The following is a 27,330-nucleotide window of genomic DNA, read 5'->3' on the forward strand; positions in this document are numbered from 1 at the left end:
GCAGAAACAGTGGAGATTAAAGTTGTCTAATATATATATATATGTATAATACAATATACTTTATTTATTACTAGAAATCACATGTGCCTTCTATGACACATTTGTTTGATCTTTCTACAAATCAATTTTTATATTTCCTTAGCTTCATGTTATTTTAGCTTTGAAGTTATGGAGCAGCCTACTATAAGTGGTTCTTGAGTCCTTTCTTTGTTTTCTTGCTCACCCAAGGCCATGCTGTAGTTGTGACCCTTTCAAATCTGTGTTGCTGTCATTCTGAAATACTTTTTTTAATACCTACAACAAACTATTTTTTTCCCTTATTGCACAGATTCTGTTATCTGTAGTTAAAAGGGTACTCAGGCCTCAAGAGTAGATAGATTTTCTATGATTTCTAAAGTTACTGTTAGGATACACTGAAAACGTCAAATATATTCAAATGGAAACCTGACAGAGACATCCAGAAATACTAGACATCCCTTGTGATCACTGATTGAACTCTATCAGTGATTCAAAATGAGCAGGAAAATATAACAGTATTCAGGCTTATTCACGCTCTCTTGTTCATCTGGGCAAAGCCTTATTGCTGTTTTCAGTGATACAACATTTAGTATGTCTTGTTCAGCTGTGTGATTCTCCTTTTCCTGTTTATTCTGTATCAACATTCTCAACCTGAACAGATGATGAATGAAATTAGCAGACAATCCCTTCAGATATGTTCAACAGCTTTAATACTGAGCACAGAGTTTTGGAAACAACACATACTATACCAAGTTATCATTCAGAGAACATATATAACATAAAAAAAACGAAATTATAAAAAATAGCTTTACCATTGTATGTGAAGTCATACAGTATTTCTTATACGATCAGCATTTTACATATTTAACAAAATGAAATATTCTCTTTTCCAACTTGATATGTAAAGACAAACTTAACAGTTTCTTCATGACATCTGTGATCATATTTTTTACTTTGTTCTGCAACATTAAATAATCTGATGACATACTTTTTACATCTATTGTATATACCTTATATATAGTCTGAGACCTAAACATACTTTTAAGGCACAATATGTACAGTCTCAAGCAGAGTTTCGAAAATAATTCTGTGAAATAGCTAGTGTTGTCACAGTTTTAGAAAGGCTCATCCTCAGTGAAATGTGTTCAGGCAAGTGTTGAAATGATAAAGTCTTTGTTCGTAGTGGCTCTGTTGTTCATCACTGTTCATCAAAAGTGTCTCTATGGCTTCTTTTATCATAATTGATATACAGGAAGCTGCACTTGTACCCTTCCTCTTATCTCCAGGAGCTTTAGTGCACTTAGTCCATTATTTGCCATACTGCACCCCTTTCCCTCGTCTCAACCAGTCCCTCCACGGGGATTGGGTTTTGTCCTGATTAGAGTCTGAACTCCAAGTGGAGGAGGAGGAGGGTTGGCGTGTCCAGGTGGAGGTTGCCCTGCTGGGCCTGCGGAAAAAGGACATGCCATTGGAGGCTGACTTCTTCTGAGGAAGCTCCGACTGCTGCTGCGACCTGAGCTGCTGGTTGATGATGATCTGGATGTCATCCTGAGGAAAGGTGGGGAGGAAGAGGAAATGAAAGATACAGTAAGTCTGAGGAGCAGTCTCATTAGGGAAGAAAAGCATGACCATGTACAATTCTAACTGTATTTGTATTATCATCTCTCTGCCACAGATTTCAACGTTACTTGGATGTTATTGTTGCAGTGTCCTTTAATTTTGTTGCATTAATTTCTTTTCACATTAAGGAGTATCAGTAAATGCATTTTATGTTCTCAAGAGAAGTCTGCCATTATTCTGAATATTTTGTGTGGTAAACAAATGCTATGAAAAGACCAGAACTAAAAGTAGACAGATCCTATGAAAACATATTTCCTTTACAGTTAAATCCTGAAGTACTCTATCTTGTTCCTCATCGGCAAGGACTTACACAGTTGTCGCTGAATTGGAATTAACCATTACCTCAGAGCATCCACCAAAAAGTTCCTTCTGCTTGAGTTAGATTCAGCGATTTCATAACAGTACAGAACCGGTTTTAAGAATAAACCTTGATACTTTTGTCATAAAAACTTAGTTTCTTTAGTACCTTTCAATACCAGATTTTAACAACTGAAATGACCTTTATGTGAATGAATGCTCATGGAGCTTGGAAATGTGGGTCAGATTCAGCTGATTAGAAGCTGAGAAATTAGACTGAGCTAAAAATATATGATTGGCATTGATCTAAAACCAGGACTTAATGGATGATTTGAAAATCATACAACAGATTTCTATACTGGAGAAAAAACATGGAGGGCTCTCAGATTATCGCAGCATTGACTTTTAAAAGAAAGCTCAAAATAGCGTGACTTTGCCAACCTGCAATCACTGCCTTTAAGATTCATATGCATCTGTAAAGTCTTGTAAGCATTGACATACTTGAAACACTTTTTACTTCTGGATTGCTCACTGAATCTTTGCTTCTGCCTTCTGTATACTGATCTTTGTGTTTGCTCATGCACGTCTGCACCAGCACATCAGAGATGAATTCCAAAGAATCTGTTAATGATCTACATTTCTCCAGTTTAATCAGTGTTTACCCACATATTATCTGTATTATTTGTGTCTAAACAGGAGAGATCCAAGCCTCTGGCAGATGGCTGTGCTTGGCATAGTGACTCAGCAGAAGGACCGCTAAAAAGAGACACCTGCCCCTCATGTTCCTCCAAATTGACAGAGCTGAGAGAGAAATTACTGCAGCTGTCTCTGAACTCCCAGTGAGGGGAAAATTAGATACTTTCACCCTATCCTGTTAGGTTACTACTGAAACAAGGCAGTTAAAGTGGGTCTAAATCAAGGTATTCATTTAGGATTTCATAGAGTCCAATGTGGTTTAAAAGCTTGACTAAGTGAATGTGTGAGGCATGATTTTGGCTGTTTCATTCAAAAAGAACACTTGATGGGATGGACAAAAAGCTGAACAAGATTGGGAAAGGACCCACCTGCCAGGCCTCCAGCTCTTGTGACAGCTCCAGTTTCCGCTGGATAGCTTCTAGTAACTGGTTGTTCAGGCACATCATGTCGTTTTTACTCCTTATCAACTCAGCCTCCATTAGGTTTTTCCTGCAAAGATATAATGAAACCATTTCAATCATATCACAATCAAGAAATGTAAAATCAGACTGTGTTACTATGGCTGTAAGAGAGCAGGAATAAAAGAGACGTTGAGAGCCTGAGTAGCTCATTGAGTTTGCCTGAAATACTAAACCCAAAGGTCAAAGACATCTAATGGAATTATAACCTAATGAGATACAGAGAAAAGAATGTTTTCTCACTTGGCTATGGCTTCATCTCGGTCCCTGATGGCCTGTTTGACAGCTTCAGTGTTCTCCGGCACGCTCTGCAGCTTCTGCCTCAGCTCTGCGTTCTGCTGCTGCAGCACAACATTCTGAGGGAAGAAGAAATCAAGTGGGTTTATATCACCACGTAAAACTTACTTTACATACACTATATCTACTTGTTCATCTGTTTTAAACACATCTTTATTCTTGTGTTTTTCTACCTTTCAAGGACATGAAACAATGTTCTATATGCACTTTGAATAATACTGAAATACATATAATCTGTTTATTCTTTTGAACCTTACAAGTAGCATAGATGAGTTTGAAACATCACTCATTTTAGTTTTTATACGTACATCTTTACTAAAATGTTGTAATTAACGTTAGCACTTGCAGGATTTTTGGACAAGAAAGAGCAAGGGTTGGCAATTAATTTTCCCACATGAGGGACCACATGAGAGACAGGGACTGTTTAGGATGGCTGGACAAAAAAATTAACTCAACTCTGCTCAACATAAATTATAGCTGTTTATTAAAAGCAGCTAATTTTTTGGTTTGGACTTGAAACACAAAACATTTGAGGAACTGTATCATGAAAACAGCCATTGTGTAAATACCAATATTGTAACACTCTTCCATAAATATTTACAGATTTGAAAATGTGCACATCTTTGCACTATTTCAATTGTAACATCAGCTCGGCGTGTTTTGTCTCGTAGTGGCGGTTTAAATTGTAATCCTTAAACACGGGTTTGTTCTCCACAAACTAAGCACACAGCTTTACTTTGACTTCATAAAATAAATACTGGTTCACTGTCCAAGTCTTGTTAAAAACTCTACATTCGGTGTCAATCTTTCTTTTTTTAACGGGAGCAGACATCTTTGAGGGCTAGCAGTTAGCCTACTTAGCCAATCACGGACTGTGTGCTTTGCGGCATATACGTTTGCACGCTGCCACCTGCCACGCACGTCAAGTCGGGCATGCGGCCGCACGTAAAACACACAAAAAAAAGTTGCTTTCAATTAAAGCACTGCATTGGATGCATGGCGTATGCTTATTTACTGTAAATTTTATTTCTAAATCTGATCACCCATTAACCTCACACAGGCCAGTCAGGGCCAGTCCAAGGGCTGGATGTGGCCCTGGGGCCGTAAAATGCCCAGGTCTGTACAAGAGTAAAGTGATTTATAAACATAAATATAAAGTGAATATAAATATAAATATATAAATAGATATAAATAATATATATAAATACTTATATAAATATATAAATATAAAATATATAAACATAAACATAAAGTTATTTCAGTGATTTAAAAACTAGAGACAGAGAAGCCATTTCTAAACTGAATATACTGATTAAAGTGCCGCACTGTATTCAGGGATGACCCTTTTAAAAAAAGTATATAATAAGAATACTAATGTATTGAGGGAAATTATTTTTTTTTTGTGTGAAGACTAAATGGAACGTAAAAGCCTGTGTATGTCATGCACTGTATTATGTGATCTATGCCCATTAAAGAACCTCTCTGTATATGCCTGTTTGTGACACTGAGACAGTTTGTAGTTGGAGCAGTGAGGTCAGAGCTGATAGTCAAACCCTAAAATAAAGGGCCGCTGTGGGTGCTGTTCCTCCCTGACAGACTCGTCTGTTCACCACTGGGTTACCTGATCTCTCAGCTCCTGTGCCGCACTCAGATTCCCACACTGATCACCCGTCCTGTCGACAAAGGCAGATTTCAGCTCCTGGGAGAGAGACATTAAGAGAGAGATCGGGTGTCAGCCGTGCTTTTCACAGAGATTTACACCAGAAAGAAGTTTCTGTGGCGTTGGCCTATTTTGCACGGCGCTCTGAGGGAGGATGGGGCGGGCAGGTATATTTAGTTACAGAGGTAAACGCCTGTTACTGGTCTGGATGGAATACAAACACCATGGGACATAAATGGACAATTGTACCTGCTCGCTCGTGGCGAATAGAGGCTTAGCAGAGTATGTAGCTTATCAACTGCAACAAATAATTGGCATCTACTGCTTAAACAAGGACACACAGTTCCAAAGCAAGGTGCCTTTGACAGACACCAGGGGGTCTGACTTTGAATAAATGAATTAATGAGTTATTTTCTACATCCACTTATTAGGGGTGCTTACAAAAAAAGCAACAATATATGTTACTGAAATATATTCTTATTTTAAAGATATGCCAAAAAGCATGACAGGATTGAAGAAATGCATTCATTTATAGCATTACATAATAAAAGTATCAAGGGATAACGTTTGTTCTGATTTGGAGCTACATACATACAATTTGACTCATTCAATACTTTTACATCAGTGCCACACAATTTAGAACAAAGGGCATACTGAATATATTTAATAAATGTATACCATAATGACATATGTATGTTTAAAAATAATAAGAAGAAAGACATAAAGCAACATTGCAATTCCTTTATCTTCCTTTGATTTCAAACAAGCTCATCTTTTGTTCTATATTTCCTCTCTCTCTGATCTTGTGTGCTGATGGCTCACCTGAGGGCAGGATAACTGGCCCAGAGTTTGTGCCACTCCCTTCAGCTTAAGCAGCATCGCCTGCAGGTCTTCTTCATGATCTGGCACTTCCGACCTCTCAGTGCTGTTCAGCTGCTGGGTCAGTGGTAGCAGTAACTGAAGGATGGACCCCATTTCTTTCTTTATCTAGAATGAACAAAGGAGGAGATGATTTACGTTAGTTATGCCCTTTAAAATAGATGTGAACGTGAACTAGGAAGTGCAGAGTTACTCTCACAGCACAATTGGTATAGCTTGAAGGCTGAGACTGTATATCTGTCCTAATGTTTCAGGAGTTAACTTGGGGCGGCAGTTGGGCGCTACTTGTTGAGTCGCATGTCCCAAGAACAGATGATAAAGCCATCAAGCAGGCAGGTTCAATTCCAACTCTATTTATCCACTGTTTCTTCACTCAATAAAGGCATACAAGCCTCACAAATAAAAATCAGAGACCTTATTACTTACAACAAGTAGTTCATAAAGACAGAGAATGTTTTATCTTTTTCCTTCTAGCACACCCTATGTAGTTTTTAAGTGCATCACTTCATGACTAATTGAAGTATTTACACACTGGGAGGCGCAAGCATGACCTAATCTATTTATGGGACTTCCTTGAGTCTATCATATCACATGATCCTACCAATCTCATAATGACATAACACATTTTTTTTACAGGATCCTTTTTTCATTGTTGTCAAGAGAAATATATCCTGATATGTGATTCCCAAAACAAAATGAAATAAGAGCACTAATTTGACATCATCCCATCACTTTAAGGGCACAGATTCACTGAATTTCAAGCTATGCAAGTTCTCTGTTGCCTAACCTTTGGTGCTGATCAAGAGCAGATATATAGAAGTCGATCACACATCTTTGTATGTTTTCCCAACAGAATTGCAGATTATTTAGTCTTCTTTTGTTGATTTATTTATTTAAAGAGACAGTGCATATTAAGGAACATGTCAGCATAGCATCCATATAAACAAATATGCCACCTGTAGTCCCCGGCAGGTCAAACAGAGTTCATAACAAAAGATAGATGTTTCTTTGTCTTTTTAAGTGTTTCGGATTACATGTTTAAATGTTTAGCACACACTTGGCCATTAGCTAACAGTTGCGTTTTGATATGTGGTCATTCTAAAATGCCTTATTCTTGAATCTTGAATCTTATCTATGGTATATAAAATGCTTTGTTCCCACAGACACTGACTTGATGGGAACATCCACCAAATCTGTGAAACCAGGAAACTCAACAATGTGGCGATAGCAAACAGGAAATGTAGCGATGACTCATGAGTGTAGTTATACATCTCATTTTCCTGCATGAGCAAAGCAATAACAGTCGAAACCGATTTCATCTTGATATCATGTGACGTCTTGTTCAACATGTTTTACCTCTGTTTTTTTTTTTGTGTCTGTCTGTCCTGGAAATCAGGACCTTCACACCTTCTCTATGCAGAGTGTGTCAAACAGAAGTCTCACGGTCACTGAGAACCAGCACAAAATGTTCTGTCAGCAAGTTCCAATCACTAAAACAAGATTAATACAAGGTTCCCTTAAAATTGATCTCATGCCTGGTTTTGTTCTGGTGCTATTACTGTGTTAGCTCACCGTGGATTACTACCAGGAAAGGCTCTGTTTAATGTTCTCTTTTACAGTCATCACAGAAAATGTGAATCATTGTGGGCAGGACTACAATAAAACAAACAAAAGACTGATACTTAACAAACACAGTATTGGGAGATGTTGAGATAAAGTCTGTGCAGCTGGCCCAAACTCAATTCTTCTGTTGTTTCTGTCACTTACAGCACTTTTATCAACGTACAACCTCACTGCTCTGTTGGCCCCTTCAAGACATTTTGTTGTCCAAATAACCTCTGGTTTCCCTTCTTCCGGGCACAAATATATCTTTATTTTGCATAATTTTAAGCCAAATTTATGTTAACATTTTGGAACTCACTGCTAAGAGTGTTTGATAACAATAAAATCCTCTATCATCTTCAAAATGTGGATTTATATTGTGATTTATAAGGTAAAATGCAGCTTCATCCTCAAGAAGAATAGAAATAGAAATAGAACACTAAACCATAACAGTGTCATACCTGTCAGATAAACACTCTCTGTAAACATACATGTAGATATACAATGCAACAATTCTCCAAGTAGAATTCCATATTTCTATTTTTTGTATTATTTAACTTCTATTTTTATAATGTAAAAACTACCTCTGCAACTCACCACTGCACTGTATCATATTATTTTAGCCTGTACATATTAGTCAAGCCTATTTGTTGTTTCTTTGTATTTATAGCTAAGGTTATTGTTATTATATTTTTATTGTAGTTCTTATTCTTATTCTTATTCTTATGCCTTGTACAAAGAGAGCACAGTTTACTAAAGTCAAATTCCTTGTGTGTTCAAGCATACTTGGCGAATAAAGCTGATTCTGATTCTGATTCTGAAAGTGGACTACAGAGGTCTGAGAAGGTCATTTCTAACATGCACGCAGCAGTTGCTTGTTTCAGGACCATTGTAACATATTTAGAAAGAAACTGTAAATTACTGTGGTTCAAATACTTGTACTCTGGCTAAAGAGCAACATCCTTCAGTCCTGCTGTTATAGTACCTCTTCTTTGCCGATCCCCAGCGCTGCTGTCTCCATGCTGCTCTCCAGCTCAGACAGCAAGGAGGCGTCCCCCTGGCTCCTGCCTTCTTGCAGTGACACCTCCTCCTGAAGCTCCTCCACCTGGGCCTGCAGCTGCTGTGAGCGACCCCGCGCTGCCTCTACCTCCTGCCACGCCTCTGTTAGCTGAGTGACGCAAACATGACCACAGAGAACACAGACAAATAAATAAAACATGAATGCACAAACATGTATCTGAGGTTAGAACGTGTACGACAAGTTAAAGAGATTAGAATAAAATCGAATTATGAATTCTCAGATTATACTGGTGAAGCTTTGATAACACTAAAGGGCTATCTGTTGTGTTTCAAAAAGTTGTTATGTCAGAGAAATCCTGACCTGCTGGATTCCAACCTCCAACCTAACATGAAACCAAACGACACAACACAAGTGGAAACCAGATTTGCGGGTCAAAGTTACAATGACGAGGATGAAGTGATTGTTTAAAAATTCTTTCCACAATCCTGCCGAAACCCAGACCGACAGGCAGGGAGCACAAATCCCTTTGTTATTGAGCCTCTCTCATTCATACAACCAACTGAGCTGTTTTGTGTTGCCTTGTCTGCCTCTTTGTGTGCGTGTGTGTGTTCTCAGTACTAGCATTAAATGTGTGTGTGTGTGTGTGTGTGTGTGTGTGTGTGTGTGTGTGTGTGTGTGTGTGTGTGTGTGTGTGTGTGTGTGTGTGTGTGTGTGTGTGTGTGTGTGTGTGTGTGTGTGTGTGTGTGTGTGAGCACCTGCTGGCTGTGCTGTTGGTTGTGTTGGTCCTGCAGAGCCAGGCGTGCGTGTAAAGAGGCCAGACTGGCCCTCAGCTCAGTGTTTTCTTGACACACAGACTCCAAACGCTCCTCAAGCACCTGCTCCTTCTGAGTGAGACGTAGTACCTGAAAACACACACAGATCCTAAGTATATATGACCAAAAACTTTCTCCCTGACTCAGTTTAACTGTTCTCTTTCATCACATCACATCAAGGTTAAGTTTTTTTCTTGTTTTACGAAGGCCGGTATTATTATTGTCCCTGTAAAAAATGTACAGTTGTGCTCATAAGTTTACATACCCTGGCAGAATTTGTGAGAATATGAATAATAATATGAATGATAAGAGAAAAACTTTTTTCTCACTCGTGGTTAGTGGTTGGGTGAAGCCATTTATTGTCAAACAACTGTGTTTACTCTTTTTATATCATAATGACAACAGAAACTACCCAAATGACCCTGATCAAAAGTTTACATACCCTGGTGATTTTGGCCTAATAACATGCACACAAGTTGACACAAATGGGTTTGAATGGCTATTACAGGTACCCATCCTCACCTGTGATCTGTTTGCTTGTAATCAGTGTGTGTGTATAAAAGGTCAGTGAGTTTCTGGGCTCCTGACAGACCCTTGCATGTTTCATCCAGTGCTGCACTGACGTTTCTGGATTCTGAGTCATGGGGAAGGCAAAATAATTGTCAAAGGATCTGCGTAAAAAGGTAACTGAACTGTACAAAAAAGGAAAGGGATATAAAAAGATATCCAAGGACTTGAGAATGCCAATCAGCAGTGTTCAAACTCTAATTAAGAAGTGGATAATGAGGGATTCTGTTGAAACCAAACCACGGTCAGGTAGACCAACAGAAATTTCAGCCACAACTGCCAGGAAAATTGTTCGGGATGCAAAGAAAAACCCACAAATAACTTCAGCTGAAATACAGGACTCTCTGAAAAAAAGTGGTATGGCTATTTCAAGATGCACAATAAGGAGGCACTTGAAGAAAAATAGGCTGCATGGTCGAGTCGCCAGAAGAAAGCCATTACTACGCAAATGACAACACAGTTGTTTGATAATGAATTGCTTTCCCCCAAACACTAACCATGAGTGAAAGAAAAGTTTTTGTGTTATTATTCATATTCTCTGAAAAATGGCAAAGAAATCATAAATTCTGCCAGGGTATGTAAACTTATGAGCACAACTGTATATTCCAAGTGTTTGAGTGAAACAAGTTAAGTACGTTCCATCTTTTACAGCTGAAATGTTAACTTCAGTTCTGAAATAAGCAACACAAAAAAGTAAACTGTCTCTACTGCCATGATATATAAACAAACAACAACTTAACTTGCATTGGTTGACATAACTGACACATGACAGAAAATAAGAGGCCTGATTTTTCTGAAGGTTAGAAAAATAATTATCCAAAGCCTGATCTGTAAGGCAACTGGACTGGTAGAAATTCTTGAAGACATTTCACCTCTCATCCTTTGTGATGAACACACATCCACAACTGTTAGTGGCTTATATCTTCAAGCTCTTCCCCAGTCTGGTCAGAACCGAAGAAGCCTTTCGGATGAGAGGTGAAACGTCTTCAAGAATTTCTACCAGTCCAGTTGCCTTACGGATCAAGCTTTGGATGACCATGACCTGGATGACTGAGAACCTTCACAGACTTAAAATAATAATAATAATAATAATAGAGATTTCCACATTTCAGTCTCTGATTCAAAGTTCTAGCAATGTTCTTAAAATTATATTTCCTATTTCATTGCTTTAAGGTCTCTGTTGACTTGATTTACAAGCACAGATTTGCTCTGTAACCTGTTTTTTAATGTGTCCTGCTGTAAGATTTTGTCTTGTGCTGCTTCAAATCTTTAATATATTTAAAAGTTAACTTAAAACGTACATAAAATTTAGAAATTATAAGGTAGTGTGAGCTGAGCACTTTTGCCTGGAGGCATGATATGAAAATGTGCGCAAACATGGTTGGTGCAGTCTGTTCTGGTCACTCTGTTCATGTAAGTACACAATGCCCTGTAGACTACAGCATTAGTCATGTCCAGCTCTGTAGCAGTTACATCAAAAGTTAGCTTTAATTTGGTTTCACATACAAACAGTCTGCAGAACTACTTTTTTGTGGATGTTGGTTACCTGCTCTCTCATGGCACTGATCAGCTCATCATCCTGCGGCCTGTTGTGGCTCCCTTTATGTTGGAGCTCCTGTTTTAAAGCCTGTAGCTCACTGGACATGGCTCTCTCCACCTCCATTGCCTGCAGACACATACACATATCAGAATGAAAACACATGAGATTTGAGCATTTATGGCTACAGCAAAGACTCATGCTGCTTTTTAATTTGCAGGATAACCCTCACTGTGAATTCTGTTTTCTTTAGGACGGGAGGAGAGGGTCAAGAGGGAGAATTTTAAGACCAAGAGTACGCTCACCCACATATCAAACAATGACCGAGAAAAGTGGAAGCATACATTTGTACGAGTCATCTTGACACCCCTGAGGCATGAGCTTTAAAAGATTTAAGACCACAATCTTCAGTCTAAAAATAACCAAATATATAGCAGGAGATAAAGTCCTGTAATCCGGATAAGAAGAGGTCGTCATGATATCTGCCTCAAAGGTAGGGATTACTTGACTAAAAGTGAACATGTGTTTGGTATGGTTTCTGCTTCGAGCTGTGCTGAGCAAGAAAAACAAGAGATGGGTTCATTACTGCTTATGGAGGAATTCCAGTAGGTTCCCAAGCATGGATCAAATTTGGGGGTCACAAGATTATAAAGGAGTAAGACGGTAAGATTATGCTTTTGAAAACTATTCTAAAATCTTTGTTTTTCAGATAAATTTAGAAGAACACATTTTTTTGATAAACTTCTCATATGCAAACAACAATGACCTTGATGGAAAATACATATAATATTCTTTAAAGGGACCCTTTGGGATTTTTGACCATTTTTTTTAGCTCATTCTCTGCATCGTTTGCTCTTTGACTGATTATCAGTAACTTGTTAAGAAAGAGTGAAGAGAGAGATAAAGACTGAAATGCCCCAACTAGCTAGCTAAGAGAAACAGATATAAACAATGCTGGATTAAAAAGAGAAAGGTTTAAAGAACTGTTAACCTTGTTTTTATTGACCACAGCTCAGGTTTAAAGGTGACATATTATGCTCTTTTCATCAAAATATATTGGTCTAAGAGGTCCCCAAAACATGTCTTTAAAGTTTATGCTCAAAAAAACACTTTGAAATCAGATTTTGGCATGCCTGTAAACCCCTCTTTTTCAGCCCTGCTCAGAACAGTCTGTTTTCTGTGTCTGTGCCTTTAAATGAGACTGAGCTCTCTGACCACGCCCCCTCAGGAAGTGGATGTGGTCTCAGCTGTCCAGCACATTGATCTAATGTTTACATGTTGGCTGAATATACACGGCTGCTCACAGACCCGCGTTACTTCAACCCTCTGAATTTGATCCAGAATCTGATCCTGACGGAGAGGCGCCTGCAGCAGGACCTTTCTGAAGGATTGGTCACAGATTTAGTGTTTCTTGTTGTTTTATTTATCAGTATGTCGACGTGTGTCTTGGTACACAGCTACGAACATGTAGCTATGTGGCTATGCTAACTAGCGCTAGCACTTTTCCATGATAAATAAAAATCATCCACTAGATCTTCAAATCTGCAGACGTGGGGAGTGAAACCTCCTAAGCTCCTTGTTAGCACACATGTGTGCAGGTAATGGAAAACGGAGGAAGAGTTGAGTTGTATTTTATACAGTCTATGGGCTGAACAAGCTCCGAGCTCTGACTTCAGTTACAGACTGGATGTCGTTGTGACGTATGAAAAACACTGAAAACTGAAACGACTCGTTTCACACACATTTACAGAAAGGTGGAGAATCAGAACAGGGGCAGGATGGATTTTTTTCATTTTCGGGGGGTTTGTAGACATGCCAGGGAAACATATTTCAGGTAGAGAACCATTAAAAAGTCGAGTTTGCATGATATGTCACCTTTAAATTTTAGGTCACTGTCTAGGTCAGGTGCATGATCCATAGACTGTATAAAACATGGACATAGTCTTAAGTGACATGACTTGTTGCTATCTGAGGCATTTTAAAGCAAAATGATATACATATACATATATGGCAAGGTATACGTGACATCACCCATCTGTTTCTAAAAGGCTGTTTTGAAGCCAATCGCCGGCAGAAACCATATTGGATATGCTGAACTCAACCTAACTGCTGTTGAGCTAGTGTGAGGTATAGAGGCGGGCTTTGAGCCTCCTAGCCAACACATACAGTGTTCCCGCCTGTCAATCAAATCAGCTGTGCCTCTCATAATGGAAAACTCGTAATCTTAATATATGCCGCGTTATGAATTAATTCACCCCTGTAAATTGTGTGTCGATCGAGAAATGAGCTATCCAGACTACACTTGTTTTTTGTACCAGACTGTAAACATGTTTATTTCTGCTGTAAAGATCAGCTTTTTTGAATTTGTGTGTGTATGTGGTTTCCGGTACTTCCAGAGCCAGCCTCAAGTGGACACTCGAAGAACTGCAGTTTTTAACACTTCCGCATTGGCTTTAATTCTCATGGCCGTAGGTTGCCACTTGGGTGGCCCATATTAGAAATGCTGACTCAACCTAACTTTCAATCAACATCTAAACAGGCAAAGAGGGAGAGCAACAAATAAAATCTTGGGGATCTTTGGTGGAGTGCTGCTGTGCCACTGAAACTCCACATTTTTCCCTCCACCCAGACCCCTCCCTTCCTTAGCTGGGTCCCTCATTTCCCCTTACTCAGCAGTTTGGCGGGCCCCTGTCACGTCCCATCACTGCCACATAATACAAGATGAAAGGGCGCACTCTGAGGCAGATGGAGCGGATGGCATCTTGGAGCTGTTCGGTCCGTGACATCATCATGCCACATTAGACAGCAATGTGGGTGGAGCGTAAACATGGACTTCATGAGGGTGAAGCGGAGGGGACTGCTTGTGTGGAAGTGTTTCTAGGAGGAAGTGAGGCCGAATTGAGTGCTAATATTAGTGGAAGTGTTTGTGTGTGTAATGAGAGTTTAACAGGCACTGATGGAGAAAAACAAAACATAGCATGCAGACACATTTGGAAGAGGAGAAAAGAGGAGGGGGGCTAAAAGATGAACATTTGGGAGTCTTCGTTACCGCTGCTTCATCTCATCAACATGGGCCTCCTCCACAATGGAGGCAGCGACCCACTGAGAATCACCAAACCAGGAGTGGAAGGAGGACGCTCCATTTGGTAGAGACACAAAGATGATATCCCCTCACATGGCCCCTCACCCATCCACACACTGAGGTATCTAACAGCTGACTACCCACGCTACAGCAGAGCCCTTCAGGGAGCACGCAGAAAAGACGGCTTTCCCCAGGGATGATGGGATGTTTGGGCAATATCAGAGGAGCAAATGAAAGATTTATATCTCCCCCAAATGTTTATTGTCTTTCCTTTTTGTCTGTGTGCTGCCTGATGCCGGCAGAGGGGCCAGAGGTCACGGTGGGCTCGCCTCAATTCAGACATCTCATTGTATAATAATGGAAATCTACAGTGGGCGATTTGTCACAGTCGTCCAATAAAACAGTGTGATACAAAACCAGATGCACAACCGGATACTCAGCTAGGGAAGCCAGAGATCCTGTTACACTGTGTGGAGAGCAGGAGGTGAAAGGTAATGTGTAGGCATAATGAGTAACACACACCTGTTAACCACAAACTGAAAAGACTACATGTACCAATACGGCAAAAATGGTAAAGAATCAGAATCAGAATCAATATAGACCCTTATTTTCAGTAGTGGTGCACCTCTAGTAGACACCAGTGTGGAGCTGTTTGAAACTGTTTTTTTTTCACTATTCCCTGACTTTTTGGTCAAAATAATGAATAAAGAACTGCGTACATATGACTCAACAATGCTGCCAAACAAGAACTGAACACTTTGCTCTCAAGTTACATCCACAACCTGATTGTTTTGTCTGCTGAGTGGTCAGAAACTGAAAGACATTCGGTTATCTTTCATGTTTTGTGGATAAAACATAAAACCAAGACTTCACTTTTTAATAAAGCTAAAGCTAACACAATTTAAGAATGTTGTCTGAGATAATATGACGATGATGAAAGATTATCAAAACAGCTATAAGTTATGTTACTTTGTTGATCTTTTGTTTGCTCTGTTTAAACTTAGTAAAACTGTGTTTATAGTTAATTAGAAGAAGAAGAAGAAGAAGAAGAAGAAGAAGAAGAAGAAGAAGAAGAAGAAGAAGAAGAAGAAGAAGAAGAAGAAGAAGAAGAAGAAGAAAAAGAAGAAGAAGAAGAAGAAGAAGAAGAATGTACTTTATCAATCCCCAGGGGGAAATTCAATTTTTTTCACTCATGTTATTTTTCGGTCATGCTACACGCACAGTTTTTGGTATATACATACAATGCACACACATGCAGTGGACATGCACTTATGGAGAGATGTCAGAGTGATGGATGCTGCCACCAACCGGTGCACTGGGTTCGGTGCCGTGCTCAAGGGCACCTCGGCAGTGCCCAGGCAAGTGAACCAGCTCCTCTCCAGTCACCAGTCTACTTGCCAAACTTCGTCCATGCTGGGACTCGAATCGGCGACCCTTCGGTTCCCAAGTAAAGTCCCTCTGAACTGAGCTACTGTCGCGTCCCTACTGCTAATAATATAGTAATACAGTGTAATTACTTGATAATAATCAGGTAATAACCTAGTTCTAGGGCTTTTGTGCCTGACTGCACTTGCTGCAGTACAATGTAATACAATAATATGTCATTTACCTGTTAATGTTTACTTGAGGGGGGTGTTCAAAAGAAAATGGAAACTCTGACCACCCATATTTTCTATTTATTTTCAAGATTATTATTGGTCCTTTTTTCTTTATTGGACAGGACAGTTTGAAAGAGACAAGCCCCTGTAAGCCTGCTTCAAGCCTGCTTTACCAGCAGAGCTAAACTGGTGCCCCATTTTCTACTTTTAAAGTGCTGTGGTAATTTAAATCAATATTGACTGTGGCATATCTAACCAGAGCAGCTTGTATATCTTAACACATTCAACTGTCCATGAGTAATCGTTATTCTTTATTTAACTTGACGCAGGTCCAAACAAATGTGCTGAACGTGTTTTTAGTGTAGTAACAGTCGAGTAAACGACTCTGCACAAAAAACAAACATGTCCAGCTTATCAAACACTATCATACTCCCTTTCCAGTCTGCCATCTCTTATCCAGCAGATGTGTTAATATCCTGAATTTTACTTCTCTGATAATGTCGAGCTGTGGAACGTTTTCTTGCACAACAAGTCTAACCAAAACCAGCAAAATATCCTAATCTAATGTTTTCTCTCCTTTAGTGTAAGTAACATAATTCTCAGAATCAGACTGTGTACATGTCTTTGTTAAAAACTCACAGAGTGGATTAATAAATGAACAATAAGACGCATCAGATGTATTAAAAGCTCATTAAGTTTTCCCACACTCTGCCTCAGTTGCAGGAATGAAAACATTTGTGGCACAATCTGAAGAAAAACACCCAGACATCACTCATCACTGCCTGATATTTTACCCTCAGTGACTGTCCAAACACTCTGCTCTGCCGGACCATGTGACCATCTGGCACACGTCAATAGTGTTTTCATACAGCCGCTTCCACAAATGTACCCGGGTGGAGAGACAAGGCAAATCTTTCCCCTCAGATCAGAGCCTTGTTTTGTGGTTGCTGGTTAACAAGATAAACTCTTTCGCTCTCGGGTTTCATTGGTTTGAGAGCAGTGGCCTCCTCCAGATTCCTGTCAGGCTCTGGTTACGCTCTCACAATTAAAGTTTCAAGATTTGAGAAAGCTGCCAGAGCTTTTTATTAAGACTCTAAATCAATATAACTTACTGAATTAGACTGTATTTTTGAGTATAAAACTAGAGCCAAAAGACTATACTAAGCCGGTTTCAGGCAAAACTGTGTAAATCAAACAACAGTCTGGTAAAGAAAACTGGCATATATACTTATTACACAATTGCTCTTTGGCCCCTAACATACGTATTCACTGATTTTCTAAGTCTTTGATTATAATGAAGTAAATATCTTTTGGTTTTGTTCTGTTGGTATAACAAAGGTAAGATATTTGAAGATGTCTCTTGTAGTCCTGAACTATCAAAAAACTATCCACTTAACATATTTCCCAATAGAATGTTGATTTCCATTGTACAGAACCCCCATGAGGACACACATAACAAAGCCCCCTGTTCCAGTCATAACTGTGGAGGCTTACGATATAAGAAATCTCTGGCATACAGACAAAACTCACCCCAGCAGGCAGCAGAGCAACAGAAGCACCAGCAGACTTCACCACATCAGGTAAAAACTCGTCACACATGGAGCTGCTTTGCACTCTCTCTTTCTTTCTTCACACACATTAGCTCTCCTTTCTGACTTTTACAACCACACAGAGTCCAGAGTTACCCTCTTCTTCTACCCGGCAAGCAAATAAAACATTTTCTCCACTTCCTTCTCCTCTAACAGCCCAAACTTAGACACAACCTTTTATCTTAATTGACGTTTTCCTGAACTTCTGGAGTCATCTGCAAGTTCCCAAAGTGGGGGAAAGGCATTCATAGTTCCTTATTCTGCGGACCTTGACTCATGGGAGGGAGCAAACTGCTTGTTTGGATTCATTTTTAACTTTGTCAGCTCAGGTTTGTTGCTCATTTAGAGCTGCTTCACTACACTCATGTACCGTGTACAGTCATTCTTTAATGTTTACCAAAATATCCCTGACTCTCTAAGACTGGAAAAACACTCAAGGTTACGCAGCTGTGTGACCCAATCAGCTCCGTCACTGATAAGAGGCTGTAAAGTATGTCATTGGTTGAATTTTCCTGCCTGCATACAGTGTCTCCTCTGCATCAAACACAGAGGATCATAAATCTGTGACCTGATAAAGATTTGTCTCAGTTGTTTGTTGCCAGGTTTTTGTCCATGATGTCATATGGATAGCTACGTAATCTGTTGATAGTTAACCTCATGTTACTAATTAAACTGGTAACATTATCCCTGTGGCTGTTTTCAAGATCGCTTCATCTGACTTTTTTCCTTAATGAGCAGTTGATTGTCAAGCCTATAAATAAGCTGGAAAAGTAAAAACAATGCCTGCTACACCTCAATTAAACAATGCATGAAATTTAAAATTTTTTTTTTTGTTCAACCAAATAGTTTCAAATGTAAAGATGTCAAGTCTACAGTGATACAGAAAAAGAAAAAAAGAAAAGCATTGAATCAAAGCACCTGACGCTTTTGCTGCCCTGGACCTGAAATCAGGTCACAATATTTACTTTCACTCCCCATCTCATTTACATTGTTTTCAGTGCTTGCACAGATCATTTGCCTGTCAAAACAACAGGCACTCTGTCTTTATATCTTCTGTCCACTCTGCTGCTCCAGTTCTGGTGAAAACTTTCCTTTTACTTTAACCAAAACTTGAATAAGTATTCACTCGGCATTGGCCTTGCTCAGCATCTATAAACAGCCTGAGTCTGACCTCGCTCTACAGCAGATTAGACTGAGTCACACAGATACAGAGAGCTTTGCAGAGAACATTGAGTTTCAGAGCGTGCATCAGGTTTCAGTCCGTCTTATCTGGCTTAACTCAGAAGTCCTGCAGTGATAGAATCCACAGCAGTTTGTTTCTCAGGAGCTCAGTTGCACGTCACAGCCAGAGGGAATGTTTGCTTTTAACCACAGCTCATGTGATGCAGATGTTAATGTGTGGTGGGACTCTACTCACCGTGTGGAGCTGCTCCCTGAGCCGCTGCGTCTCCTCCCCGTGTTCCTGGCATACGCGACTCTTGTCCCTCTCAGCTTCACTGAGGGCCTGAGTGAGCCGCTCCACCTGTGCGCTCAGCTCCCTCGCATCCCGCTCCAGGTCTCCCACCTGGCTCTCCCACTTGGACTGGCAGCCCTCCAGCTTCAGCCGCAGCTCATGCCTGCCCTGCTCCAGCGCCTACAAACGCAGGAGGGAGGACAGATTATAAATCAAGCAAACAGTTGATAAGTTTGCAACAGTTGAAAGGAGAGTGATGAAAATGGATCCAGATCAGGTTAGAATGTTTCAGAGGCTGTGAATTCTTGTTGAAAGGGAATTTGAGTGATAAAATGCACCTGCATACTTCACTTAGAGTTGCAAAGGATCATGGGAAATGTTTGAATGTAAGAATCTTAACCTTAAAAATGCAGTACCTTGGGTTGCAATGACCATTTATGAGATTTTAGGTTCTTCTGTAAGAAATATGAGTCAAATCTATTTATAGCGTATTTGAGTAGAGCTGGGACTTGAGTGTACAAGTCAAATAGTTGACTGCAAAAAATATACAACTACAAATTTTATATCAATGATATTTTCTGGCAAAAGTGGTAGCCATTTGATCTGCTTTGTCTTGCTTGGAATAAAAACCTAATCTCAAAAAAACACAATGCCCCTGACTTTTTAATTGACCAAATTGTTCAAGAAATCAGCAAATTAATAATTAACTAAAATGATCAATAGTTATGTCATGATATTGTATCTATCAATGTGTCTGTCTTGTACTTTCTATCAGTTTTCAGGCAGATAAGCCCTCGCCACATCTTTATTGCACTTTGTAAAGTACCTGACACATTAACACCAAACCTCAAGTTTGTCCTGGCTGTGGGATTTTAACCTGATAAGACTGAATATTGAACATCTGATTGAGACATCAGCATTCACCTTGAAAAATAAACTTGGCATGACAACTCAGTTGTGTCACAGTACAGATTACAGATTCCTTTGCTGTCTATTATTAGGATTTACATGTCTCTTTAACATGAGATGTTTACTCATTGGGGTCTCATGGGGAGTTATCAATATTACACAAGTTTTACTCCACGTGATCAGAACAATGGTTTCACTCTCAGCCTGAGAAGCATGTCAGTATAATTGTGTCTCTTAAGTTAGACAAGCTTTTGAAGTCAGTGGAATGACACAAAAGAAGAGAGTACAATGAGTGCAAAGAGGTTACGTCAGCAACAATTTGAAGCGAAAGTAGATTTAATACACGGGAACTACATTAACAATTAATTTCAAATGCCTTAAATAAAGTACAGTTTACTGTAGATCATAAAGTGATGACTGGTTCTAGTGTCCATTGAATTCATGATTATTTTTCACAATATTAAGTAAAAAATAACATCAAAACTTTGTAATAGTTTTGATGGTTGGTTTCAGAAACTGCTCTCTTTTATTAAAGATTAGCATTTATTTTTTTGAAAGCCTGATTTTCCTATATACAGTTGTGCTCATAAGTTTACATACCCTGGTAGAATTTGTGATTTTTTCAGCCATTTTTCAGAGAATATGAATGATAAGAGAATTTTTTTTTAACTGTAGCTCATAAAGTGATGACTGGTACTAGTGTTCATTGAATTCATGATTATTTTTCACAATATTAAAGCTGCTGTGAGGAACTTTTGATTTATATCAATTTTGGCACCCCATTGTGGACAAAGTGATACCTCTTATCTCTTGTTCTGTACATGCAAAAGTAGTGTTTTCAACAAAAACCTCACCCTGCTGTCTTTTAACAGCCAGATGTATCACTCAATGTGATTATTCATTAAAAAAAGCCGAAAAAGGGTGTTTTAAAGCCAAATGTCAATCATGTGGTCTGACACCTACCCCCTCTGAGTGGTTTAAGGCATTAAAAATGACAACAGAGAAGGTATCAGTGTTGTTGTTTATGGTTTTGTTTGCTTTTGAGGTTCATACAGAGGCATCAGTGTTGGTTTCAGTCTGTTTCTCAGCTGATGAAAAACTCCTCATAGTGCCTTTAAGTAAAAAATAACATCAGAACGTTGTCATAATTTTGATGGTAGGTTTCAGTAACTGCTCTCTATTATTAAAAATGACCATTTATTTTTTTAAAGCGCTTTTCTCTTATGTATCTGACTAAAATGATAAATGAACCTGTTTGCTTCTGTTTAAAAACAAATTAAAATATTTCCTATTATGTATTAATTCTGTTACCAAAGTAGCTCCACAGTCTCAAAACAACTTTGAGAAATATAAATATGACACATTTTGGATGAGTTTAGCCACCTCAGAGTAAGATAAGCTACTTTTCCTTTACAAACGTCCATTTCAAATATCAGCAACCACGACAATCAACATGTCCCAACCAAATTCGTCGTCTTAGTATTTCACTTAACACTATTTCTGGACATGATCTTTACATTAAAGCAGGTTCTCCTTACCTCCAGCTTGTCTGCGTATTGTTCATGAAGTTTCTCGCCCTGTTCCTTTAACTGACGGGTTTCCAGGAGCAATGCGTTTCCCAGCTGGGCTGCCAAAATAACCTCTTCCTCCTTTTGTTTGAGAGCAGCCAGGAGTTCGTTGGGGTCTTGATAATCTGTTATTTCCTCCGCTCCGTAGTCGAAGTAGAAATCCTCCTCCAGCTCCAGGCTCTTGGACTTGAAGCTCCATTCATCCAGTCGATCCATAACTGATAGTTTAAACACAATTCTAAACGCTAAATATCAATACCAATAAATACAGTGTTCAAAGCAAATACACAAAAAATAGCGCCACAAATGAGCTGGTAACTTGTGCATCCGTTACACCTGCACCGTGTAACTGCTCTCTGTCTCTGCCTCTCTCTGAGTACAGCTTAAGGTCTGAGTTTCACACTGAGGGCATGAGAAGCTCCGGCTGTCACGAGCAGATGTCTATCTGTCTGCAGGGGGAGTGTCCTCCAGTCACCTGAGCAACAGTTACCATCCCACTGTAAACAACCACACACACCTGTCTCACTGGGGCTCTCAGGGGATCACTGTATTATCACGGAAAACTTCCACAAGCTTCAGAAACACCTGTAAGATGTGGTTGAATGCATTGAATACCACTACAATCAGCATGTTTGGCTGGTCGTTTAGGTCTCTACTGGTGACCTCAAACTATTGAAGAATAAGCTGAATATCTGGAATTTTCATTCAATATCAAAAACCCATTCCTCTCTGTTTAACAAAAGTATCATATGTATCTATTTCTATCTATACCTCCTGTTGATACAGAAAACAAACTGTTCACAAATCATTTCGTCATCCTCATATCCTCATTTTTGTAACACTGTAACAAAGTATTTTTATCTGTAAGTGTGTCATATAATATATTATTATTATTAATAATAATAATAATAATAATAATAATAATAATAATAATAATAATAATAATAATATTTATTTATAGAGCACTGTTACAGTGCTGAACAATGACCCAAGGTCATGTGCAAAATAAAGAACAATTAAAAAGCCATACAGACAGTGCAAGTATCATCACTATTAAAAGAACATGAAATCATAAAAACATAAAAACAAAGTAAAAACCAAATAAAAGCAAAATAAAAGCAGGACCCTGTGCAATACACCTTTATTTGACATGGAAAATCATGAAAATTAAAAAAAAAATTGCATTTCATGCAAAAATCATGAAAAAAGTGAAAATTTTGCTTGAGATGCGAACATGAATACTGTAAAAAATGTTGCATTAGATGCAAAAAATCATGAAAAACTACAGCAACCTTACTAAAACCTTACTACAGCAGCCTCTACCATCAGTGTTTGAATGCTGTGATAATGGGTAGATGTGACTAGCAGTATAAAAGCACTTTGAGTGGTCAGAAAGACTAGAGAAGCACTATTTAAGTACAAGTCCATTTACCATTTGCCATTCAACAAGTCCAGCATATATGATCACTGCAGAGCATTGCGGAGTGTGTGCCTGCATTGTCTGGCAGCTTGCCAGAGGTCAAAGGTCAGCCTCTCCAGGGTTTCATGAAGCAGTGGGCAGTGTCGGGGGAATGAAAGACGCAGCATCCCGACGCGTGGTGAGTCTTTTGTTGTCAGAGTGGAGGCACAGCTTCTCTACATATGGCAGCAGGCATCAAGCAGACAGAGATGTACACAACCACTGTCTTCATTGTTCCTGCTCAGTGTATACGCTGCTGATGGGGTGGCTTGTGCCAGGAGTGTGATCAGCAACACGTCAACCCAAACAATGCACACACACACACAGCTAATGAAGCTCATGTGTTTGTGCATACAGCCATGTGTTGGAGTAATTGACAGTCTTATTGGGCCTCAAGCAAGACTGTCAAGAAAATGAAATAAACGAAATGACACATCATCCTGATGACTCAGAGCACAGCTGACTATCCATGTTTGATGGCACAACTTGAGTTCAAGGTTTCCTGCTGTAAGAGCTTTTGGAGAGTTTATGAAGAAACAGAATCAAAGCTGTCCAAACAGAACCATAAAAGCCTGTTCAGTGTTTTAAATCAAGTGCTACTGTCCAAAACACTCCAGCTCAAGTGAAGCATGCATCCGCTGCACTGCAGGCATCAGAGAGATGGCATTAAGAGTGCTGAGTGAACAAAATAATCATCAGAGAAAAGGGCATGTAGATATCACAGCCACTGATCATAGTGATGAATAGTGTAGCAGAGCCAAAACATGGTTAGGGATACTTCATATCAGGATTTAGCATTCTCAGATCCAGTGTCATGGTGAGCTTTTCAACTAAAATAGCTCTCTAATAGCTCTATACAAACTAGTGCCCTACAAGTAACCCCATCATCAAAAAGAAAAAGAAAAAAGGAAAATAAATCAAATACACCAAATGTGAATATATGAGGTTTTCACTGGATTAGGGAAATATAAAAGTGAACCGAATTTTAATGTAGTGAGGAGGAACAATATATGCCTCTTGAAGCTGAGTACAGCTATATATTAGAATGAATGAATGGACATATTCCATAAAAGGCATAAACATTGAATAAGTAGTTGACTATTTGTATGGTACTTGAGTACATATACTTGAAATAAGTACCCTGATATTGAACTTAATTCAGTCTAGTTTATTACAGGGCTCTGGTGCCTCCTACTGGACATAAATGTACAGCACGTGGTTTTAATTTATTGAGTTAAGAAAATATGACATGAATCAAATAAGTGTGGGAGAGTTTTTAATTAATCATTTTAACTGGATTTTTTTAAACTCTGAGAAAATTAATGTACTCAATGTACTCACCTGTTTAGTCTCAATGAGTTTCCATTTAGGGTTTAGATCTTTATTCATCCACACTAAGATTGATTTTATTTGTGCTGCATAATAATAATGAGTTAAGTTAGGTAATGCAAGTCCCCCTTTTACTTTCCTTTGCTGTAGTATTTTGAGTTTTACTCTTGGTTTCTTTTCATCCCATATGAATTTTCTCAGTAGCCCCTCCCATACATTGAAACAAGTAGGTGCTATATAAAGTGGCAGGTTCTGAAATAAAAAAAGGAAACGAGGCAAAATATTAATTTTAATAATATTAATTTTTTCTAGTAGAGTGAGTGGTAATATTTTCCACCTACTCAGGTCTTGCCTCACTAAGCTTTCTAATTTTCCATAATTACTATGATGCAAGTTATTTAAATTGTTAGGTATGATTACCCCTAGGTATCTCATTTTATTTCGGCCCCATTTGAAGTTATAAAGTTTTTTAAAATCTTCCTTCAAATGGCATTTGGAGCCGTTTTTAATTAATCAGGTACATTTTTCTTCCTGACACAGAGATGCTGCTGAAGAGTTACAGAAACGTTGTCTCACACATTTCAAGCAGACTGCAATGCACAGTTAAATAAATATAGTGATGCATTTATGTACTGTTTAAAGCATATAGCCTAGATAGTATCTAAATAGTATTTAGATCATTTGAGTTCATGTACTATTCAAAATAGGAATACTTAAAATGTATCCAAACACAATTTCAGTCTTGTTTTTTTTAATTATCCACTGTACGTATGTATGAAGTTTTGAAAAAGCTTGCATATGTATTACAAACCGTATGTATGTCCATTTCCTGCTGTCAAAGATTTCCAATCCATCTTTAATTGTGAAGAGAATTTTTGACTCTTTATTGCACTTAATTCATTTGATAACTAGCCTATACTCTAACACAATCAGAGTTATGATATAAAACATAATCAACACATGTATTGTGTTATTATAGTAGAAATTAAGGCAAACTTTGTACACCCATAGGGGAATTCACAAGTACCAACTAGAACATAAAGTTATTGAACTAGCCCTACAAGCTTAATGCCTGAAGATATGCATCATTGACTGTATATTGATGTTTCATAGACCCCATAGCCTATGATGTGCACACATTAATGCACCTAAGATAAGAAACTCTACATCTATCAATTATTAATACCGCAAGTGTTATATTCAAATTAATTTTTGTAAGTCAGCTTGAGTATTTCATCCGACTCAAATCTAGTGGTACAGCATTACTTAGTTTCTTAATTTTCTTTTGTTGTTCAGTTATTTGTTTTCATGTTTTCATTATGTAGAATGTTACCTGAATTGCTACAGATTTCTAAGTGTTATTGATATTCATATTGTTAATAAATGTTATATCGTTAGCATTGTTAATGTTATTATCCCAGTCATTATTATCACAATTATTATTTATTATATTATTATTGTTTTATTTTACTTTATTTATTTATTTTATTTACTTTACTTGTATTTTTTTTTTTTTTTTACTTTTCTTCTGGTCCTTTCTCTTGGCTTATATGGCTGTTCCTTGAAGTGCGATTTTAAAGAAGGGCCAGTTGATTCATATGACTGAAAAAGAAAAGTGATTTTAGAATTGAGATATTTGGATATATATTTTCATAAAGGTAAATTGTCACTAGATGTTTTAACGACATCCCATTATCAGTCACTCAATCTTATTAATTGATTTGAAGGTTGTTGTTTTTTTGTTTGTTTCTTTTACTTAATACAAGTTTTGTTTTACTAGAAAAGAAAGAGAATTCCATTTTTTTAAGATGTATTGAAAAGTGTTATAATGACAAGATATCTCAATAACAAGAGAATTACAAAATAAGATTGTTACCTGAAGTACAAAACCATGATGTTACACACTCCGGTACAGTAGGTGGCGGTATGCACCATTATAATCTGGTTTGCGGTCTGATATTAAAATGAGAGAAGAAGAAGAAGAGGAGGTACAGCATCCCACTCCTGTCAGCAGTATACCCCCCTGGCTCTACCCTGAGGTTAAAGTGGACATGAGTGTCCTAGCAATGAAGAGAGAATGGCGAATGAATGAGATTGGAGTGAAAACAAGTGTGTATGTGAGGGGCAATTATTATAGCTACCTTAAAATATACACAGATGGATCCAAGAGCGCAAGTGGGTGTGTGGGAGTTGGTGTGTGTACACCAGAATTTAAAATCTATTTGTCTATAAGGCTCTCTGATCAGGTGTCAGTGTACACAGCAGAAATGGTGGCAGTACTCATCAGACTTCAGTGGGTGGGGGAGGTCAGGCCAGACAGGGTGGTGGTGTGCACAGACTCAGTAGCGGTTCTGGAAAGCATTTACACATCAAACACTGCAAGAGAAGATTTACTCAATGATTTACAACACAGTTTGCTTGGACTTCACAGGGGTGGGTGGTGTAGATGTACAGTTCTGTTGGGTGCCAGCACATGAGGGGAAGAAAGGAAATGAGGATGCAGACAAATAAGCAAAAGGGGCACTGGGGAAGAACATAACAGTCCGAACACCTCTTGGGACAGGAGAAGGGAAAGCAACGATTAAGAAGAAAGGAGTGGAAATATGGCAGAAAGGGTGGGAGGAAGACCTGAAAGGAAGGAGCTTTTACAAAATACAAAAGTCAGTAATAACAAAGAACTATAAGGAAAGGAAAAGAAGGGAGGAAATTATCATAATGAGACCAACAGTGGGTCATACAGGGCTAAATGACACTTTGTATACAATAGGTAAAAGGATGAATGATTGGTGTGAGAGGTGTGGAGTGCGTGAGAATGTTGAACATGTGATTTTGAACTGTAACAGGTATGCAGCTGAGCGAGAGCAGTTCCAAGAGAGGGT

General features: G+C 38.6%; 1 protein-coding gene across 1 annotated transcript; it reads right to left on the reverse strand.

Moving 5' to 3' along the window:
- Positions 1–711: 711 nt before the first annotated feature.
- On the reverse strand, positions 712–22,114 carry si:ch211-235m3.5 (BICD family-like cargo adapter 1). The gene is made up of 10 exons (XM_034701921.1): positions 21,634–22,114; positions 19,151–19,366; positions 11,474–11,593; positions 9,304–9,450; positions 8,513–8,695; positions 5,869–6,033; positions 5,008–5,085; positions 3,333–3,445; positions 3,000–3,120; positions 712–1,566 (listed from the first exon to the last, which is right to left on the reverse strand). The coding sequence occupies exons 1-10, from the start codon at positions 21,877–21,879 to the stop codon at positions 1,327–1,329; spliced, it is 1,629 nt and encodes a 542-aa protein (XP_034557812.1). The 5' UTR covers positions 21,880–22,114; the 3' UTR covers positions 712–1,326.
- Between the last annotated feature and the right edge of the window lie 5,216 nt (positions 22,115–27,330).

Source organism: Notolabrus celidotus, chromosome 14 (genome assembly GCF_009762535.1).
Source record: "Notolabrus celidotus isolate fNotCel1 chromosome 14, fNotCel1.pri, whole genome shotgun sequence".
In the NCBI taxonomy this organism is placed as follows: domain Eukaryota; kingdom Metazoa; phylum Chordata; class Actinopteri; order Labriformes; family Labridae; genus Notolabrus; species Notolabrus celidotus.